Source organism: Camelus ferus, chromosome 34, assembly GCF_009834535.1.
Source record: "Camelus ferus isolate YT-003-E chromosome 34, BCGSAC_Cfer_1.0, whole genome shotgun sequence".
Lineage (NCBI taxonomy): Eukaryota > Metazoa > Chordata > Mammalia > Artiodactyla > Camelidae > Camelus > Camelus ferus.
Genome location: NC_045729.1, coordinates 11,227,934 through 11,248,966, shown reverse-complemented (window position 1 = coordinate 11,248,966; position 21,033 = coordinate 11,227,934). Strand labels below are relative to the sequence as shown.

At 39.3% G+C, this 21,033-nt stretch overlaps 1 protein-coding gene and 1 long non-coding RNA gene across 11 annotated transcripts in view; one reads left to right on the top strand and one right to left on the bottom strand.

Moving 5' to 3' along the window:
- Positions 1–14,531, bottom strand: part of SLC15A5 (solute carrier family 15 member 5) — a 65,829-nt gene extending 51,298 nt beyond the window's left edge. Inside the window, exons 1-3 of the mRNA XM_006192098.2 lie at positions 14,122–14,531; positions 9,834–10,056; positions 228–397 (exon numbers count right to left, since the gene is read on the bottom strand). Of these exons, the coding sequence (XP_006192160.1) occupies positions 228–397; positions 9,834–10,056; positions 14,122–14,482 (754 nt within the window). The 5' untranslated portion in view covers positions 14,483–14,531. The remainder of the gene's footprint in view (positions 1–227; positions 398–9,833; positions 10,057–14,121) is intronic.
- Positions 1–19,496, top strand: part of LOC116661295 — a 49,870-nt gene extending 30,374 nt beyond the window's left edge. Inside the window, exons 5-11 of one of the 10 annotated variants that reach the window (XR_004317148.1) lie at positions 4,227–4,296; positions 4,935–5,052; positions 9,820–9,978; positions 10,445–10,620; positions 11,391–14,399; positions 15,920–18,721; positions 19,440–19,496. This is a non-coding gene — a long non-coding RNA (uncharacterized LOC116661295). Of the gene's footprint in view, positions 1–4,226; positions 4,297–4,934; positions 5,053–6,037; positions 7,485–9,819; positions 9,979–10,444; positions 10,621–11,390; positions 14,400–15,919; positions 18,772–19,439 lie in introns of those variants that run through there. The other 9 variants (XR_004317154.1, XR_004317151.1, XR_004317150.1 and 6 more) reach the window with 9 other exon arrangements.
- Positions 19,497–21,033: the final 1,537 nt, after the last annotated feature.

Below are 21,033 nucleotides of genomic sequence, written 5' to 3'. Positions count from 1 at the left end.
TTTATGTTAAAAATATTCCACTATTAAAACTGTTTTAACAAGGGAAAAATAAAAGAAGATAGAGATTATTGCTCTCCTTACAGACTCTGTTGCTTTCAAGTGTAATAACTGGCAGACTCTACAAATTCTGAGTTGAAAGAGAAGTTATAGGGACTCAGAGAGGAAGGAGATGTGTCAAGAAAACCATAAGAACCAAAAAATATTAACGTAAAGGGTGATTTACTTACATTTTTCTGGCTGATAGATCAGGTTATAGCGCATCATATGGAAAGTTATCAGAGCCATAAGTGTAGACATAAAAGGAATGAGTAAAACCAGGGCCGAGGCCCCTGAGTGCTGGATATAAGATATTCCCAGAAAGACAATAGTTGCATTTAGGTTCATGATCCAGTAAAACCTAGGATACAGAGACAAAAATAGAATTACCATTGGGCTACTTCAGATACCAATGCCTAATATATTTGAAGCTTTTAATAAGTAAAAGCTCTAAAATAGTGGCATGGTAGCTGAACTAGATTTTGCAAATATTGTCTATTAGCTTTTTTAAAATTTTGTACAATTTTTAAAGGTTACTTTCCATTTACAATTATCACAAAATATTGGCTATATTCCCCACATTGTACAGTATATCCTTGAGCCTGTCTTGTACCCAATAGTTTGTACCTCCCACTCCCCCCAACCCTTTATTCCTCCTCCCTCCCCATAACCACTAGTTTAGTCTCTGTGTCTGTGAGCCTGCTTCTTATTTTTATTATATTCACTAGTTTGTTGTAGTTTTTAGACTCCACATATAAGTGATATCATATAGTATTTGTCTTTCTCTATTTGACTCATTTCACTTAGCATAATGCCCTCCAAGTCCAAACAGGTTGCTGCAAAAGGCAAAATTTTGTTCTTTTTGTGGCTGAGTAGTATTCCATTGTGTGTGTGTGTCACATGTGCAGACACACATACATATATGTATATATCGCATCTTCTTTATGCATTCATTGGTTGATGGACACTTAGGTTGTTTCCATATCTTGGCAATTGTAAATAATGCTGCTATGAACATTGGGGTGAATGTATCTTTTCAAATTACTGTGTTTGTTTTTGTCGGATATATACCCAGGAGTAGAATTGCTGGGTCTATGGTAGCTCTATTTTTAGTTTTTTGAGAAACCTCGCTACTGTTTTCCACAGTGGCTGCAGCAATTTACATTCCCACCAGTAGAGTGCGAAGGTTCCCTTTTCTCCACACCCTCACCAGCATTTGTTATTTGTGTTCTTTTTGATGATAGCCATTCTGACTGGTGTGAGGTGACATCTCAGTGTGGCTTTGATTTGCGTTTCCCTGATGCTTAGTGATGTTGAGTATCTTTTCATGTGCCTGTTGGCCATCTGCATTTCGTTTATTAACTTTCTTACTAAGTGAATACACATGGGCCATGTCGTCTCAGTTTCATTATCCATTTAGAATGGATGTATTAAGAGCAGGTTCTCTTTTCTCTAAAGCAGAAGTTGACAAACTTTTCTGTAAAGGGCCTGATATAAACATTTTAGGCTTTGCAAGTCATATAGTCTCTACAGCAGCAAGTCAACTCTGTTGTAACTCTAAAGAAGCCACAGACAACACCTGAATATTGAATACACGCCTGGTGAACCTGGGAAAGTTTACATAGTTTAAGAGTTGAATCTTCCTATTTATTTCACTTTTGCCCTCATTGTTAGCAAAAGGAAAACCCAGACAACTCATTGCTCTCCTGTCTCAGGTTCTAGGATCTCTAGACAGAGTCTGCCTTCTTTCTACCTTTTAGAATCTTCCATGTTGATTTGTTGTGTTATGTCCAGGGTTCTTTAGATGTAAAAAGGAGGACCTGGAAGGAATGGGGCTACTGTCTTGGTCTGTCCTGGAATCCCTCTATGATTTTTCATTCGGTTCACTTATCTTCCTGTTATTGATTTGTAAAAGTTCTTTATATGTTCTTGCGGCATGTTTGTCAAATATATATCCTACAAATGTTTTCTCCCTGTCTGTGGCTTGCCTCATTATTTTCTTAGTGAAATCTTTTGATAAGCAAGTTTTTAATTTTAATTAATTTCAACATTCATCAGTTTTTATTGGCTCATGTCTTTTGTGCCCTATGTAAAGACTACTTCCTAAGCATATGTCACAAATATCCTTATATTTTTTAGCAGTTTTATGGTTTTAGATCTCTATGAAAGGTCAGTGATCCACTTTGAATTAATTTTTCAGTCAGGAGTCATGGGCTAATTTTTTCCTATAGGATATCCAGTTATTCTAGAATTTATTGAGAAGATAATCTTTTCCCCATTGAATATTTCGGCACATTTGTTGAAAATCAGTTGACCTGAGAATTGGTCTTTTTTCTGGTTCTCAGTTCTATTCTGCTAATCTGCCCTTACACTAATACCATACTATCTTTATTCCTGTTGCTTTTTTCTTTATTTTTTAAAACAGTTTTATTGAGACATAACTGAGATATGATAAACTGCATTACTTAAACTGCACAATTTGATAAGTTTTGAATGCACGTGCCCCCATGAAATGATCACCCCATTCAAGATGATGAACATAAACTCTCAGGAACTGACCTAGGAAAGTAATCCAGTGTCCAACATGGCCATGCTGAGTAAACCGATTTATTGTAATCCACTAACAATAGTGTATTGATCACACTGCAGGGGAGGTACGAAGTTAGAATTTCCTAGGACAACTGGAAATTGTCGTTAGGCTCAGCCTCAGATCTTCCCTGGGGGCTGTTGCAAGCTGCACTCTTGAGTTGTGGCTGTAGCCCCCAAGGGAAGTGGGGCTGCAGGCAATGTTACAGTCTTTCAATCTCTAAGAAACTCTTTTTTTCAAATGCTAAGTATTGCTCAGAAAATCCAAGAGGACTCCATATGACTCTTCAGGACACCACAGAGAGACGTAAACTGAGTTGCTCTGAAGAGGGTCAAGGAAAATTACAATTCTTCCAAGGCTGACATCTTGTGAAATGTACTTAGAAACCAAAGAATTATAGTGCTGAATGTCTACGGAAAGGAAGAGATTACATATAAAGTACTGAGTGTATTTTAACAAATGCCACCGAACCTACTTGATTGTGTAATTTTCTGAAAGAATTACCTAGTACAATCATGTTTTATATATGTCTTTGTTGATCCATGGACAGGACAAGCCATAGATAATTAAGGGTGAAATTGTATATGTATCAACTGTAAAAAAAAACAAGAAATAAAAAGCCACAGTCTTCAAACTCACCATTAAGACTCCTTTCATCTCATAGCTCACCAGCAAATTGAATATATAAAGCACCTCTCACACAGAAAGTCAGAGAGCAAAGCACTAAAGCAAAACAAATACCAGTGATTAAGGAAAATTGAAAGCAGCAGTAAAAATATGTTTCTTTAGTCTACGTTTAAACACAGACTGGGAACTGCAAATAACTGGGAGTAAATATAAGTGGTCTTTTTTTTTTTTTGTCTTCATGATTCTATGGTGTTGCATACAGATGAAGGAAAAAAATGCCCTGTTGCTGCAAAAGTCAGCAATCCTTCTGAGATTATTTGTTTTAAATAGTCACCTTATTTAGTAATAATTTTTAACGTCAACTCTTTGACCAATTTTGACATGCTTCAGACTTATTTTTAAGTGGTTGTAAGAGGAACAGGTTTTTTTTTGAGGCTGCTTAGGGTTTATTATTACCAATACTTCCATGACAATTTTTTTTAATTGAAGTATAGTTTATTTACAATGTTTTCGATATACAGCAAAGTGATTCAGTTATATCTACGTATATATATATATATATATATATTTTTTTTTTTTTTTTCCATTAAGAGAAACAGTTTTCAATGGCCTTTCCCAACCTACTTGAGAAGGTATCAAAAGGGGAGGCAAAATTTCAGGTCTTCACAGCCTTAATGGACAATTCAAAGAGTTCAGACAGAACATTTTATTCTGCGTTGAACAATATTGAGATAATTCACAAGGGGATTTGTGGCTCTTCAATTGGCTAAAACTGAACTGTTTGGAAGAGTCTAGGAATCACTGGGGTGCTGATTTCTTCATGGCTGGCTGTTGTCAATCTCTGCTTCTTTTAGCATAACTATTGCCCCATTGAAGTACTTCAAAGAATACTCTGGCAGACATGAATTTGGAGAGAGAAGAACCGAAAGGAAATTTTGCTGTTCCTACTTTTTCATCCATAAATTTTCCCCCACAGTGCTATTGAAGAAAAGGCAGTTTAATTAAAGGAAGATCATTGATTTGGGGGCATAGACAGAAAGATTAAGGTAAAAGGTTTATTTTTAATTAAGAAATTGGGGGAAATGCTTCGCTCTCTTTTTCTCACTCTCTCTGCCTCTCACTCTCTGAACTCGCTCTCATTCTCTTTCTCTTTGTTCCCCTATCTTCTGCCAACGTCCCGATTTTAACAGTTGTTTATGTTGTTGAATGGAAAACCACAGGCCCCAAATGGCGCCACTCGTGCTAAAGCCCGTGATACCAAACCCAGACTTAATCCTCGGCTTAACTGCAGTTTCATGCTTCCTTAGAAATGTAATCGTACTCAACCAGTCTGAAATCTTCTGGGCAGCCCCAGGGAGGTAATCCATCCTACGGACCCTCTCCATCCCCGGGGGAAGAAGAGCCAAGCTACCTGGGAAAACCCTGGCTGCGACCTTCCCCCTCAGAAGAAGACACCCTGGCCTAAAAACAGCCCTTTCTTTTCTTCTGATAATAACCCCCTTGCCCACCTGTCTTCCTATAAAAACCTTCCATTTTGCACAGCCCCTCAGAGCACCCTTCTGCTTACTAGACGCAATGTTGCCCAATTCGTGAATTGCCTAATAAAGCCAGTGAGGGCTTCAAATCTACTTCGTTGAATTTTTTGTTAACAACGTGTATCATTTTCTCATTTCCTGATTTTAAGATCTTCGAACCACTGTGTATTTACTGAGAAAACAGAAGTCACTGCTGATGTACCTACCAAGCTGAAGAGACTGAGCGAGGCTTCAGAAAAACAGGAGGCCATAGGATCAGTAAGAACTGTAAGAAATTTCTTTCTTTTTGTTTTGTTTTGTTTTTCCTCAGTACTTTTTCATTTACATGGTTATATGTTGCAGAGGAATTCTGAGTGTATTTTCTGAAAGCTTCCAATTTTGGCAAAAATAATGAAGGAGGTGCCTGTGGTTATTAGGGTGAGCGGGTAGCATTTGTTAAACTTGGTTAGAGCCCATGCAAGTAGAATTTTGGAAGGTCTAGTGATTTTTTAAGAAGCTACTTTTATAAGCTATTCCTCAGTATGCAACTCAGGATATTCTGGGTACAAGCACACCTCGGGTTGGGTTCCAGAACACCGAGATAAAACAGGTCACATGAATTTTTTGGTTTCTCGGTGCATATAAAAGTTATGTTTATGGTATATCATAGTCTATGAATTTTATTGCTAAACATTGCTAACCATCATCTGAGCCTTCAGCACGTGGTAGTAGTAACATCAAAGATCACGGATCACACATCACCATAATAAGTATAATAATAATGAAGTTTGAATATTGTGAGAATTACCAAAATGCGACACAGAGACACAAAGTGAGCAAATGCTGGAAAATGGTGTCGACAGACTTGCTGGACGCAAGGTTGCCACAAGCCTTCAATTTGTAAATTTTAATGTAATTATACAATTATGTAACTATAAAATTTTAAGGTAATTATAAAATTTAACAATTTTATTGCTGTGAAGCACAATAAAGCAAGGCACAATAAAACGAGTTATGCCTGTATTAATGAATATTTATAAGACTATCCTATGAACTGCTTTAATTTTGTTAGCTGAGATGGACCTTATAAATTATGATTTTAGTATGGCAGGATTATGTAAGTTCATATTTTGTTTCTCTTCTCAAGGATTAGGTAGAATTTCTCAGTCAGGTAGATTTTTAAAATATTTTTATTTATTTATTACTGTATTGTTTAATTATTTTATTTTGGCACAGGAGGGAGGTAATTAGGACTATGTATTTTTGGAGGAGGTACTGGGGATTGAACCCAGGACCTTCTGCATGCCAAGCATATGCTCTACGACTTGAGCTATACCCTCCCCACTCAGGTAGATTTTTCAGTGTCTAGAAAAATGATTATGAATCATCAAAAATTTCCAAAGTATCCTGGCACAAAAATAGATGCCTTCCATCAATGCTGAGTTTCCTTTCTTTTCAAGAATATGTCTAGACCATGTTTGGAATCCCCTTTGCCTTCTGTCTCTGGACCTGTTTCCAGAATTCCAAAGCCCTTGCTAAAAATGCACATTTCCCAGGTCTACTCCCAGGAAATTCTGATCTAAGAGGTTGGAGGTGGGGCATGAGGAACATTTTTTAACAAATCCCTCAAGTGATTCTTAAAGTCACACAACACTGCTTGAGAGCAGTGGTTCTCAGACCTGATTTACTTAGGCAGCTTGAAAAAGAAAACCCTTGATCTCTGGTTCCCACCTCAAGCCAGCGTAACCAGAGCCTCCGGTAGCAGGACCCAGGCATCAGCATTTTGTAAGTCCTCAGGTGGTTTTCATGGACGTCTAAGATTGAGACCCACTGCTCTCAAATAACACTCAAGTGAATATTAAAACAGCTGCAGGAATAAAGGCTGTGGGATAATAACTTTTTTTCACCTCTCATGTTTTTTTTAAGATAAAAGACATTACAGTTGAGCAAGTGTATTACAATCAGAACATTTTACTATGAGACAGATATTCTATAGAATCGAGTACCAGAGATTCAGAATTTCTGGGATGGAAAAAGTCAGTCTCTAGACTTCTTCGAGAAATTTACCCATATACTCTCTGGGCCTTTTAAATCATGTACAGTTCACTCTGGTAACTGGTGAGCAACAGACTACGACCTGCAGATGGGATGCAAATTACCAGGTGAAGTAAGTAGAGAAATGTGGAAGTGAGATTTAAGGTTAATTGCGGTAGAATTTAAAATTACGGCCGTGAGCAGACTTAATTATCCACCATTCTTTTTGGCTTCCGGAAAAGTTTCTGCACGGGTGTATTTACCTACGCGATCTCCAATGTGGCGGCTCGTAATTGCACACCTCAGATTTTGGAAAATGCTGCAAGAGACGGGGTCTGATCTGGATAATGACACAAGGAGATGTTGGCAGACTGTCACGCCTCTTGATTTCAGGGAGTTTAGCTTTATTCTTTTCAATGAAGTACATCGTTGAGGAAGATCCAGTACCAGATGGTAATGTTGGCGGGGAGAGGTTCTTCTCACCTACATTTTGGCAGCTCTGCTCGGACGTGATGCTTTCCATGCCTGGGACTTCCAGTCTACACTACTTAACATGATCGTTGGGAAGCTTTAGGTGGCATAGACGCAGTGGCACGTCTCATTAAAGGCCTCGGAACTATGAACATCTGACATCTGTGCTAAAAATGCAACTGGATGCCGTCTTCAAGTGGTTATAGGCTTAAATGGTATGTTGCTTTTTTAAAGACTACTGAAATTCAATATATGAACCAGGCTTGTAATGTCTGGAGGCATTTTTGACTTGGAGAAATAGATTCTAAATCAATGGGCTGTTCATTGTAAAGATGGCCTCCCCCTAAAATGGCTTCCCTCTCTCCCCGAAGTTGGACAATGGTTTTAGCTGATGACTTCTTCACCGTTCAGTCATAACAGTTGCAGCTGTCCTGATTTGAGCGCCCTATAATGCGCTAGGATTCTTTGTGTAAAGGCTATAGAAGGGCCCTCCATGGTATCCCCATTTTATGGATGAGGGACCTGGGACTCAGAGGTTGAAGGAACCTGCTGAAGACCATGACTCCTGAGTGACAGAGCCAGGATCCTGACAGCTGGCTGCCCCGCAGGGTCTCTGTCCATCTTGCCACCAACCCCTGCAGTAGGTACAGGAATAGAATGAAGGTGCATTTCCATAAACTGCAACAAGCAGCTGTTCATAAAAGTTTTCCTATAGTTTAGTATTTGAACTGAGAAAAACAAAAAACAAAACAAAACAAAACAACCAGGTTCAGCCTTCAAGGAGCTTCATTTCTCCCGTCTTTTATCATCTTAAAGAATAACACTTTGATTCTTTATACATATTTCTAGGTGCTTAATTTTAGGTTTGAAAAATACTGCATGGTTCTTTTTATCGAGATTTTATTGAAATTAGGAAATAATAATAACCAAATCGAAATGTGTTCATCCCAAATTTGGCCTGGCGACAGAAATTCATTTTCACCCCATCCCTCATGTCCCTTTCCAATGTCCTCAAGCACAAACCCCTTGGGAATCCCCTCCAGTTCCCCAAGGAAATATTTCATTCATATAATGTCTCCTTTGTAATCAACACTGAGAAATGTCACTTTGATTAAACACAACTCTGAACGACTAAGACCACAGTACAATAAATTCTCCAGAGCTATCTTTCAGAACAACTGATTGCTCTCTAGTCTTAATCCTCCAGAGTCTTATTTAATCAAAATGATGTTGCTAATTAAGGATTAAAACCTGCGAATAGAATAAAAAAAAGGATTTTTCTTTCTCCTTTGGGCAGGTCAAGGAGGCAGAATTTGCTATAAGGAAGTAAAAGTTTCCTTCCACCTTTGGTAAAACTGCATTATTCTCCGACGTTTGGACTTAATCCAAAATAGACCTGAGTGCTTTGTAATATTAATATAATGGGGAGGGGGGAGAAAGAAAGAAAGAAAGAAGGAAAGAAAGAGGAAAAGGAACTATTTTAGGTAGCTACATGAACCTAGATAATATTTATTCCAATTTTTTTTCATTTAATGCTTTTAATATAAATTTTCTTTGAACATTTTGTCTGCTGCTATCTGTGCATTGCATGCATGTATCCATTTCTAACACTGACGGAAAGACAGGATACTTTAGAAAAATGTTGCTAGCCCATTTCACAGAGAAGAGGGAGAAAAAGACTTAATGTATCTCAGATCTCTCTGACATCCACTGACGCATAACAGTAACAACCACAAAACTCTCCACTAAATGCTGAAATGCTCCATCTAAAGGTCAAAATTTCAATTTTTTTTTCTTGAGTTTGCATTTCATAATAATAATTGGTGCCTTAAAAACACATGAAACTATATAAGAACTCGTTGGGAGAGACACAGATTCAGGGAAAGGTGGTTTGGTTTTCATGGAAAACAAATTCTTTCAGGTGCTGGGGGTGACGTGGATGTGAAACAGAGGTTATGGTTGATGTTTTAACAAATTGTAAAATCCTTTTTCCATCCCTCTCATCTTCTGTCTGGATTTATCATCCCTGCCAAATTAGTCTATTACAAGGTGGGGTTAACTAATAGTATAACAGCTGCTGCTTATTGGTTATTGCCACGTGCCAGGTTCTCTGCCAGCAAAAGACATACTATTGCCTGTAATAAAACCCAAGAAGATGTATTATTATAACCCTTCAGAAATGGTTAAACTCATAAAGAGGAAATGACTCGACCACGATCAGGCAGGCAGCTGTGTAAAGACTTCCACCGAGGCCCGTCTGGCTCCAAAGCCACGTTCCACTCAGTATGACAAGCCAGTCCACACTTGCTTGCCGGGAGTGTAAATCTGTCAGTGTGTTTCAGGAAGGTGCTGGTCAGCTGGGTCGGCCTGTACCTGACTCACAGGCTCCCTCGGCTACTGGCTGAGTCACTGCCACAGGTACGATTGCCCCGCTGACCCGGCCCAAGCCGTGACCAAGACTGAACCACAACCATCAAAACGGGACCAGAGAGCAAGCAAGGAGAAATCCGCAAAGGCAGAGGGAAGTCATAAACCCGTTTTCTCTCGTAGCAGGTGCCACGTACCAGTTAAACAAAGACACTCGTTTCTGGGACCCACACTCCTGAAGGCCGTAGGCGCCCAGGGGGCAGACGATGGCTCTGACGCCTCCTGTGCCGAGGCAGATGGCCGACAGTGCTGCGTAAAACAGCCTCTTCCGCTCCGTTTCCGGTATGTTGTTGATCACGTGGTGAGCGCCTACATAGAAATCCCCCAGGGGGAAAGCGGCCACAGACAACAAGGCGGTGCCTGTAGGGAGAGAAAGAAAGGGAAGGAGTATGGCGGAGACCACTGACCCCCCAGCCCCACCATGAACAAGCTTCTTCCTCTGATCCTACCCTCCTTATCTGATTATCTTATGAAAATACCTAACCATGGCAATTCTGGAGGTAACCCGATTTTCCTAAATGTTCATATTTCCTTGAATATATATTTTTAACTATTCCAGAGCCCTAGTTTTTATTTTTCCCCCCTCAGACTTGAACTGTTTTTTCTCTGAGAATGTGGAAGTGAATCAGGTCCATTTTAGCAACATTAAAACAATTCAGCAGTGCCTGATGTGAGAAACTGAAGATGCTTGTAACCCCGCCCCCAGAGAGAACCTCGGTTAACAAGGGTTATTGTTTTTAATCAATAGCTTGAGAGAACACTCAGCCTCAGACATCTCGGAAGCCTATTGAACAAGACATTTGAAGAAGGACGATTACTGTCTTTAGAGGAGAACATGGCATCTCTTTTCGATTTTTACTTCCCTTTCTCCTTTTAAAGCCCCTTTTACTTCTGTTACTCCTCTTGCCTTACTTGCAGGCACAGGTGAGAAGGGTGGGGAGAGGGCTGGGAGGTGAGGGGTGGGAGGTGAGGGGTGGGGTACAAGTCGGAGGGAGGGAGGAGAGAGTGCAAAGGAGAGTGGAGTGTTCCTTTCACTTCCATTTGCAGAGACCAAACTTTAAGCCTTCCTGTGTCTGATAAAAATTACCAATTTCAATTCCATGCTTTTGCTAAGCTATTTATAGTTTGCAGAAAAACTTTGCCTACTGTATTGTTTTATCTTGGAAAAGCTTTGTGATGTCAGAGGATGGATTTTTTAATTCTGATTTTAAAAAAGAGAGAGAGAGAGACCAAAACAGGATTGTTGCGGCTTAATGACTTGCCTGATGTTACAGGGTAACCCAGATGTAATCTCTTGAAATCTCTCCTCTTGAAATCCCTGTCTTCAAACAATCAAGTCATCATTTTTTGGTTGTTGTCAATTTGGTTAGTGCAAAATGGCTTCTCCATGTTAGCTTTACCCTCCATTTTACTAACTTGGCATTCACATTTTTTGGTATGCGCCTTTTATGTAGTTGTTTTGTGTGGTTAATTTTCTCAATAAGACTATAAGCATCGTAAAGGCAAAAGTGGGGTCTAAGTTTTCCATCTCCCATACAACGACTTTCCAAATGTGAAGAATGCACACTCTCAATAGCTGTTTGCTAACAGATTGATTTACCAGGAGGGTGGACCCTTTAAATGAGTTTAAAATGTTTCCTATTCAGGTGACTCAGATTGCAACTCACTTCTCTCTCTCTCTCTCTGCCTCTCAGTTGTTAGCTCTGAAAATGTCACGTGAGGCCTGGCCGGGCTAAGGGTTCTCCAAAGAGGATTGACAGAGGAACCGCTTCCTGCAGGAGCCGTTTATTTAAAGACAAAGTACTTTTAGTGGAACCTTTATATAAATTCAAAAGGCACTTTACTTCCATCTTTTGAAAAAAAGTCATAATATACTGATTTCAATAGATCAGAACTTTATTTCTATCTGCTATAAAATGGATGTAATAAAAATACAAGTCTATGACATACATGATAAAAAGATTTCTCTTGGTGTGCGCTCTTGTGCCCTGCATAATCAGCACACCTACGCTTGGTGGCTCTGTATAAAGCACCATGATGTGTCATAGCCCTTGTTAAGTGGCGGGGCGGGGTGCAGATAGCAGTCCTGTGGCTCTTCCCTTCAGGAGCTAATGAGTCCATCAGAGAAGGCAGACATGCAGGTGGGCAATTATATTATAAAGTGGCAAATACAATCATATATGTTTGATCAGAGTGTGGTTGAGCATGGAGAAGCTAGCAACACACACTCCATGGGTCTTGAAGGAAGAGCCAGGAGTTTTCCAGACTTGGATATGGGATGGAAAGATAAAGGAAGGTGACAGTTTCAGGCAGGAAAAAGAGAGCCTATGTAACATTAGAAAAGTAGGGAAGCAGGCAAGGAGAAGCTCAGCATGACTGGGGTTGTGTAGAGAGAGAAGTCTGGAGAGGTAAATTTGGGACAGGTTGTAAAGGTTCTTAGATACCAAACTGGCTTTTTTAAATAATTATTATTATTATTATTATTATTATTATTATTATTATTATTATTATTATTATTATTATTATTATTATTATTGGATAATAGAGCCAATGTATAGATTTATTCTTGCAGGGGGTCAATGCTATTGGTAGAAAGGTATGCATACTGCAGTCACACTGATGACTGACAGCCAGTAAGGAGGCCATTGTGATAGCCAAGGAAAAGAAGGCTGCATTTTTGAGCTAAGGTTATAGCAAGTCAGACAGAAGACACATTTTTGATAGAACCTCTAATGCTTAGTGGTTGGTGACACTGGTGACAGCCATGAGTGGGGGACACCAGGAAATAACTTTGAGGAAGACACTGAACCGGACATGAAAATGACTTGTCTTTTGTTTGCCTAATCCCAAAGTTGGGACTTCTGTTTGAGTCTAATGACTTACATGGGAATTTAGACTCATAGGAATCACCATGTTCAATGAGAGGTTGAACGCTACTGACATGGCTTGTTAGCAGGTTAAGAAAAGTAAGTCACTCAGGCCCTTGCTTAAATGTCTCCTGATCAGATACAGAAGAGCAACCTTGTCACTGGCTAGTCCATCCCGATCCCTTACGCAGCTTTGTTTATCATCATCACACATTACTACCCAACGTAACAGCTATTTACTTGACTATCTCCTGTCTCCGCACACCAGAAAGTCAACTTCAGAGAAATGCAGACTACTTTCTTCTCTGTTGCATTCCAGATCCTGGAACAAAGCATAGCAGGGAGTAGCCAAAGAGAAATATTTGTTGGATGTTGAACGAATATTTGCCGTGCAGTGACTTAGTTTTTATGTCACAGACTGAAGCAGTGAAGAAGTGTACGAGCGTAAATCAATCTCTCATGGCTTCAGTGAGTGGTGCTTCACCACCTGCCTGGAATTGGGTGATGCGCTGAGTCCCTGATACCCGTCCCTTCATCATTCGTCTCCCCTGCCCCCTCAAACTGCATTTCAGCTGCGCATGTCAGGGATGGTGAGCAGCACTTTACCTTTCTAAGTTCCTCGGCTCAGAACGTGGAGTTAATTATTGTTCTTCCATCATATTTGTGCCCTTATTTAGTTGACAAGGGTTGTATCGTTTGACTTTTTTTTTTCCTGGATTGACTTCTCCATTGCCTACACCAGCATCCTGAGATTTTTCTGGTCTCTGTCTAACCTCTCACTGCGATTGTCCATCCTGTTTATTGAAGAAAAGCATTTCCCAGATGTGTTCATCATATCTTCAATGACACCTCCTTGTCTAGAAGAGCAACTTGAACTTCTCAGCCTAAATTTCTATACTGTTCATCCACTTGATCTCTATACCTTGTCAGACAAATTTGGTATTTCCCCCCCAACATTTTTCACAATCACTTCACTCCCAAACTGTTGTAGATACAGTTCTTTTTCACTATGTAAAGAAGCACAGAGTAGTGTTTAAATTCATTTATTTTTTAGCATGTAGCCATAGTTGATAATACGGAAATCACATCTTCATATGCAACCTTAATTACTAAATGACTAATTAAAAGACCACCTCTTGATGAAGATATTTCTCAGTTATTCTACATGAACTTCAGAACACATTTTTAGCACATTTCACTTGCATTGTGAAGCAAATGAACTTCATATTTCACATAGACTTTGTCACAAATTTGGGCTGGTGATAAGAAGTAGGGTAAAGGAGGGCATTCACAGAGTACAGAAGACGACATTTAGAGACAATTATTAAAAATATAATCAGTGCCATGATATAGGTATCAAGCACCCTCTACTACACACACACACACACACTTACTAGTAGCCCTCAGCTAAAACACACAATAAAATACACTGAAACATTGTTAGCTGATTTATTACATTTTATGCTAAAAGCAAGGTGGAAATAATGTAAACCAAATATTCTAATCAAAATCTATTCAAATACGTTGTAAAACAACCCAGTCAGGAGAGGGTACTCACCTAGAAAATGCAGAAATAAGCAAATCTGTACCAGTTTGTTTCTTCCTAGGCAGACATCAGCAAGCCGTCCTGCAAACACAGGGGTAAGGACTGAAGTTCCAATAAAACACAAGTTCAAAATGGCGGCCTGGTCATTGCGATAGCCAAGCTTGACGGTGCGAAAGGGGATCATATTGCAGACGACTTCGAAAAAGGTGAACCTTTCACACAGCGCCACCAGAAGCAAACAGATTCCAACCTGAATTTTTCTCACAGAGTGTGATGAAGAGAAATCTCCGGTATGTCTTACGGTTTTCTCCTTCTCAGTGCTCTGAGTTAAGGGTACCCTCTCATCAGTCTTTTTAAAGCCTACAGCAGACATGACTACCCTCCTTGAATACTACTTACGTTAGTGGTTTGAACTTGGTGATTTCTGCCCCCATCCCTCTAATGAAAAAATAAATAAGATCTTTGCTTTGAATTTCACAACTCTGTGCTAAAGTTTCATAAGGTTTTTTTGCACCTTAATGTTGTTCATCTTGATCCGGGAGCACCAGAGAGGAGACACGCGTGTTTCAAGCAGGGAAGCACAGCGTAGCCAAATCTGATTTGTTTGTCTAATTACTGAGAGGCTAAATTAGGCTCTTCCTCCAAAATTATATTGAATTACATGAATCCGTTTACATACGTGTGAAAAACTCATCTGCCTCACACTGATAAAGGTTTAAATACGGAGGCAGAAGCAGCAGTTTTTCAGGAGAATTTGAGCACTAGATCAAGAAATAATTTGAGCCTAATAATTTCTGATACTTTAATTAAACAAGCCCAGAACAGTACCAAGAGATAAAGCGCGAAAGGAAATCTGTTTTGAGGGGGCAGGATACCTTATCATTATTACATGTCTTGTTATTTTTGGTTGGAATTCTGATAAGAAAGCTAATTAGGTAACAAAAGTGCTAGTACATTTAGGTAACAAGCGGAGTTTGCAAGAAAGTAATTTAAGTGCACTAGTGAAAGGAGAAAATATTAAACAGAAACCCTCTTCCTTTAAGTTGACCCCATGCTTGTAGAACAGCTTCTCAGAGGAAATCAGAATCAAAAGGTTCTGTTTGACTCATTATTAGTCAGCAACAGGAGCCAACTACGATCCCACACGTGCTTTGGGGAATAGCAGGTCTGGCATCACCCTGAGCCTCCAGCTGGGGGAGTGGATGTTAGCGTTCTATTTTGGAAAATCAGGAACGCACAAATTTCAAGCTAGGAAAGCACCAGTGAAAGAGATCACTTGAACATTGAAGGGTTTAGCTTCAAGGACGCAGAAAGACAAGGGAATGGAATTACTGGGTCAAAGTCATAATAATTCAAAACATAGAGGGTGAGTATAAGAATGTTATTTTCCTGTTGGAGCCAAAAGCAAAAGACCGATAAAGGCTTTTTGACTCTGATTCTTATCTGCGACCTGAGAGCTTGGGAGCAAAACTCTTTGTGTTGCCCTCTTCTGACAGTCTCATTGTAACGGTGGCTGTTTTCTTCTGTTCAGCATTGCTTCTCCCCCTTTTTGCAAACAGTGCCCCATTTTCCCTTTGTGTAGGGTGAGCCTGCAGTTTATTAGCCAAAGGTGGGCATGTGTGTGAGTTATGTATAGTCATTTCTGAAAAACAGACACACACTGGGATTGTCTAGGGTGAGCCCCAGTGTGTGGTCATCCTGCCTTCAGGGAATGACTTCCATTTATTACGTGAGATCCTGGAGGGGCTTTCTTCTGGCTGAGGGGATCAGCACTGGGTCTAAAGATAGTCTTTTTACTGTTTCTCCACAGGAATTTTAATCATAAGTGGAATGACTCAAGACTGGACATGGTGGACGCTGAGTGAGATAGCAGTGCGCCGAAGGGGATTCCCCACGTGGCCCCAATGGAGAACTCAGGGCCACCCCGGTTTTTACCCTTCAGGAAGTATGCCTAGTTTTCCTTCTCTAAAGAACTCAATTTCCAATCAGTTTTGGTTTAAATTTGCCCCATTTGGTTTCTGCAGCTTCCAAGAAGCCTCAGTGATACTTTGTTGTTGTTACCCCAGAGGCAAGGGAAAGCTGGTCACCAGCCGTGTAGCCAGGACCTGGCAAAGGACTCCGGCAGTGTGATTTCACAAGCAGGGTGGCGCCACCTCCTCCCAGGGCCGGATGATAACTGCGTTTCAATTCTTTGGTTCCTCTCTGCATCCTTGCCCAAGAACAGGCCACTGGTGGTGGGAACCTGGGGCTTGGGGGTAGTTACGTCATGGAGGGCAACAATGTTTGCTAAATAGATTTGAAAGAATAGGAAATCACCTCTTTCTTTTCAAATATTTCTCAATACTCAGAATGGGCTCAAAACACAAGTACATACCAACTCCCGTTGAGAATAACACTTGGCAGGGAATACTGAATACCATCTTGGTTAACACACTTGAGCCCTTAAGTGGGAAATTATGCATACTTTAGTTTTATGCAACCCTACCCTGTCCCCCACAGCCTCAGGCTTGTTCTCCATCCCTGTCCCTCCCCATTCTTGCCGCCCTTAATAAAGTGATATTTGTCCTCCGTTACAGAAGCAATGTATGCTCATTAGATCCAATTTGGAAACTGTCTAAAAATAGAAGAAGAAAACAAACAGTGTATGTTTTTGAAGCATTTCTTTTGATGTTTCCCCTTGATGGCTACTTTTTATTAGTAGGCTGTAAATATTTAAATTGTATAATTGTATACAATTACTGTATAATACGTTTTCTACCCCCTTTTGTAGGTAACGTTATAAGCACTTTAACATACCATTGTGAAGTCTTTGTAAACATGAATTTTTATGGTTGCATTAATAGATAGATGCTTGGTTCACTTAACTCTTCTTCCATTTTGGGTTCATTACATTTGTCTCAGATCAGTTATAAGCCAATCTTTCTTTAACTTTGGACCATGAACCCACATTTAAGGGAAAAAAAGTGTTTATCAGCAATGCTAGAATGAATATTTGTGCATAAAGCTTCCCATTCCCAGATTATACCCTTAGGCTAGTTTTTCAGAAACAATATTACTGGGTTAAAGTGTGGGAAAGTTTTTAGGCATCTTGATATATAATGTCAACTTGCAATACAAACTTCAGGCATTTTTTTTTTAAATTAAAAAATGTGTATTGTTTTTGGAATGTAAAAACTATACTTATCACCAGAAGTCTTCACCAGAAAACTATACTATCACCAGACAAAAGTCGTAAGTCAACGTGTGGGGTCATCATCTTAACCATACTTGTAGATATTGAAACAAGTGTTTTATTTAATAGAGAAAATTAATCAGAAGCCTATTTGATGAACTAATGACCATCCATGATTTTTCTGAGCATCCAGAGCCTGAATGCATCAGATCCCACAAGGATTGCATTTGGAACGTACCAGAAATGTAAGCTCTGCTTTTAAGGAGTCTATTTTTTTTTTTTAACAATGCAGGATTGAAAAGAATTTCTGTAAACTAATCTCAAGTTAATTATGAATTTTGAAAAAACTGTAGTGTCTTCTGAAGTAGTTTTACAGTGTGTTGCTGTAACACTTTCAAGTTTTATATGTATTTACAGAATAATTTTTCATAGGTCCTCTAAATGCTTTATTAAACATTTTTAAGGGAGGCTTTTCTAGCTCAGTAATTATAAATGGTAGGCACAAAGGTCAGTGGGAGATATTTATTCTTTTAGGCCAGTTGATTCCATTTAATTCCACCGATGGTGAGATTTGGTAGGTGGCCTGAAAGCATTGTCAAGAACACAGGGATGGGAACTGGCCTCACTATAATTTAACTGTTAAAAATTGTGCATCAAATACTTGTTGGAATGAAATTTTTGCTTCATCGTCAGGTTGTCAAGTAGAAATGGAAAGGTGCATATTGGGCTATGGATTTGATTTGGAGAAAAGACGTTTTCTGGGTTAACCCCTACTCCTCTTTTATAAAGAAGCTCTGGCAATTGTATGATATCTCTTCCTCAATCCTTCTGTCAAGTGTGAAGGAGAATTACTTCTGTCCCCTGCAGATAATAGCTTAGACAGTCCCAAGAATGTAGAAAATGTCCCATTCTTTTCCTTTCTCTGAGGATAACCAAAAATGAAGGCCATTGCACTCCTAAGGAGTTTTTCTTCCACTGTGCAAGGACTGTTATTATGAATCTTGCTATTGCGTTGAACTTGACATGGAAGGTGTATCTGTATAAAGTTAAGTCAGGTGGGAATGAGTTACTGCTTGTCCATTGTGATAGTTCATTTTATGTGTCCACTTGGCTGAGCCACAGTGCCCAGATGTTTGGTCAAACATTATTCTGGATGTTTCTGTGAAGGTGTTTTTGGATGAGATTGATATTTCGATCAGAAACTTTGAGTAAAGCAGATTGCTTTGTCCAATCCATTGAAGACCTGAGGAGAACAAAAGCTGGTTCCCCCGGAGCAAGAGGGAACACTCCAGCAGATTGCCTTTGAACTTTACCTGTCACATTGGCTCTTCCAAAATTTCCAGCAGACTTCCTTTGGACTTGAACTCAAACTCTCTTCTGAGTCTCCAGCCTGCCAGCCTCCTCAGTCAGACTTTGGATTCAACAAGCCTCCATAATCACGTGAGACAATTCCTTAAAATAAAATTCTTACTGTATATTTGCACACCCTACTGGTTCTGTTCCTCTGGAGAACTCTGACTTCTTACAGACACCACCCATATGCCCCTATTTTTCTTTCTGCTTTGATCAAGACAGAAAAAGAAAGACAGGCTTAAGCATATGGAATTGATAGCTCCCATTTCTATGTTTAACGCAGACATCTGTCCTGAGTTCCTGGTAAGCTGGTGGACATCAGCAGGCTTTCTGCTGAAAATGTTAATTCATATTCCAAGCTGAACCCTAGTGATTCAAGGCAGAAGCAGATTCAAAAGGCCTGGACTGGGGAGCTCCAAGGGTATGGGAGAAAAGAGTAATGGAGCTGAAGAGATAAGAAAAAATCTAAATCATAACTGGCTTTATAAGATGGAATTTTGACTGGGTCTTGAAGTCATTCAAGTCTTTTAGTCTTTTATTTTTGTCTTTGGAGTCTTTTATTTTATATACATATATTGAAGTATAGTCAGTTACAATGTGTCATTCTCTGATGTACAGCATAATGTTCCAATCATACATATATTCATTTTCATGTTCTTTTTCATTAAAGGTTACTACAAGATATTGAATATAGCTCCTTATGCTATACAGAAGAAATTTGTTTTTTATCTATTTTTATTTATAGTAGCTAATATTTGCAAATCTCAAACTCCCAAATTTACCCCTTCCCACTCCCTTCTCCCAGGTACCCATAAGATTGTTTGCAATGTCCATCGACAGAGAACTGGATAAAAAAGTTGTGGTATATGTATACGATGGAATATTACTCAGCCATAAAAAAAGAATAAAATAATGCCATTTGCAGCAGCAACATGGATGGACCTGGTGATTGTCATTCTAAATGAAGTAGGCCAGAAAAAGAAAGAAAAATACCATGTGTTAGCACTCATATGTGGAATCTAAAAAATGAAAAAAGAAGACACTAATGAACTCATCTACAAAACAGAAGTCATTCCTCTTTGATATGCTGGACCTGTCCAAATAGGATGAATTTCTATAATAAAGCAGGATATAAAGGGCTCAAGTCTTTCATACCAAATCATTTTTTTTCTGCCCAGGATCAGAAATGTGGAAGAAGTACCAGTTAAGAGGTATCGACAAGACTCAATAATTCTTAGCCACCTCTTTTACTACCACTACTGCCTAGAGTACTAGTGTAGTAATCTAAGAAAAGATGAATGGAAAAAAGAAGTGCCAGGATTTGCTAGAAAGTTGGAGGCAGAATCTTCAGGACTAACTGGATTTGTGGCATGAGGAAGTGAGAGTGTCAAGGATGTTGGAGTAAGTTTCTAGGGTAGACATAGCTGTGGATCGTGGTGCTAATCAATACAGAGGAGTAGATCTGGGGTAAAGTCGTCTTTGCCATTTGGCATATTGAGTTTGAGGCACCTATGGAATGTCCAATTGGTGATGAAAGAGGGGAATCAGATTCCTTCTGTGGGTATGTGGGAAGAGTTACTTCTTGCTCTGAGTGGAAGTGAAACATAAGCCCAGTGAAGCTTTGTGTAACCATGTTAAATATTCCAAGGAAAAAACGCCTTAGAACATTACTATTTACTCACCTCTACTGAGTACCATTTGGATTTCATGGGAATTTATGGGACACTGTGTCATACCTTTGAAAAACACCTAGAGATGGCTGCGGGAGACCACAGCCTCGGCTAAACGTAAACCAGGACAACAATCACCTTCAGGAAAAATTAAAGTTTTTATTAAAGGAGGAAAATAGATATGTTTTAGTTGTTTTGAAATTAATTAGAAAATAGTAGTCTACTTTGATTTTAAGCTTTTGAGTCACTTTTTTTTATTTCGTGGAGTAAACTAAACAATTTGGCTGTTACTTTTAACACTAGGTTATCTCTTCGTTAAAAGAGAAATGTAAGCAGTTGAATCACATGCTATGTTAATCAATGTGAAGGTCAAACTAATTCCTTGTCATTTTCCTCAGACTTCAGTTTTGCCTGCAACAATTTTAGGGAAGATATATAGGAGGAAATAACCTCTGCAGTACTGGTTTAGAAAACTCAAAATGTTGATGAATGTTAAAACCAGTCATTCGCTTGGAATATGAACTTGGTCCTAAACTAATAGACATGTTTTGAAAAACAATGATGGCTTGCTTAAGGAAGGTATCTTACCATGGGGGAGGGAGGACTGGAGATGTGAATACAGGGGTAGGACTGGTGGCATCTGATTTTTAAAATTCATCCTTTTAGATCAACTGGCACCTGATATCACAATGACACAGTTTGAAATCTGGAAAAGGGCATTTGCCCACG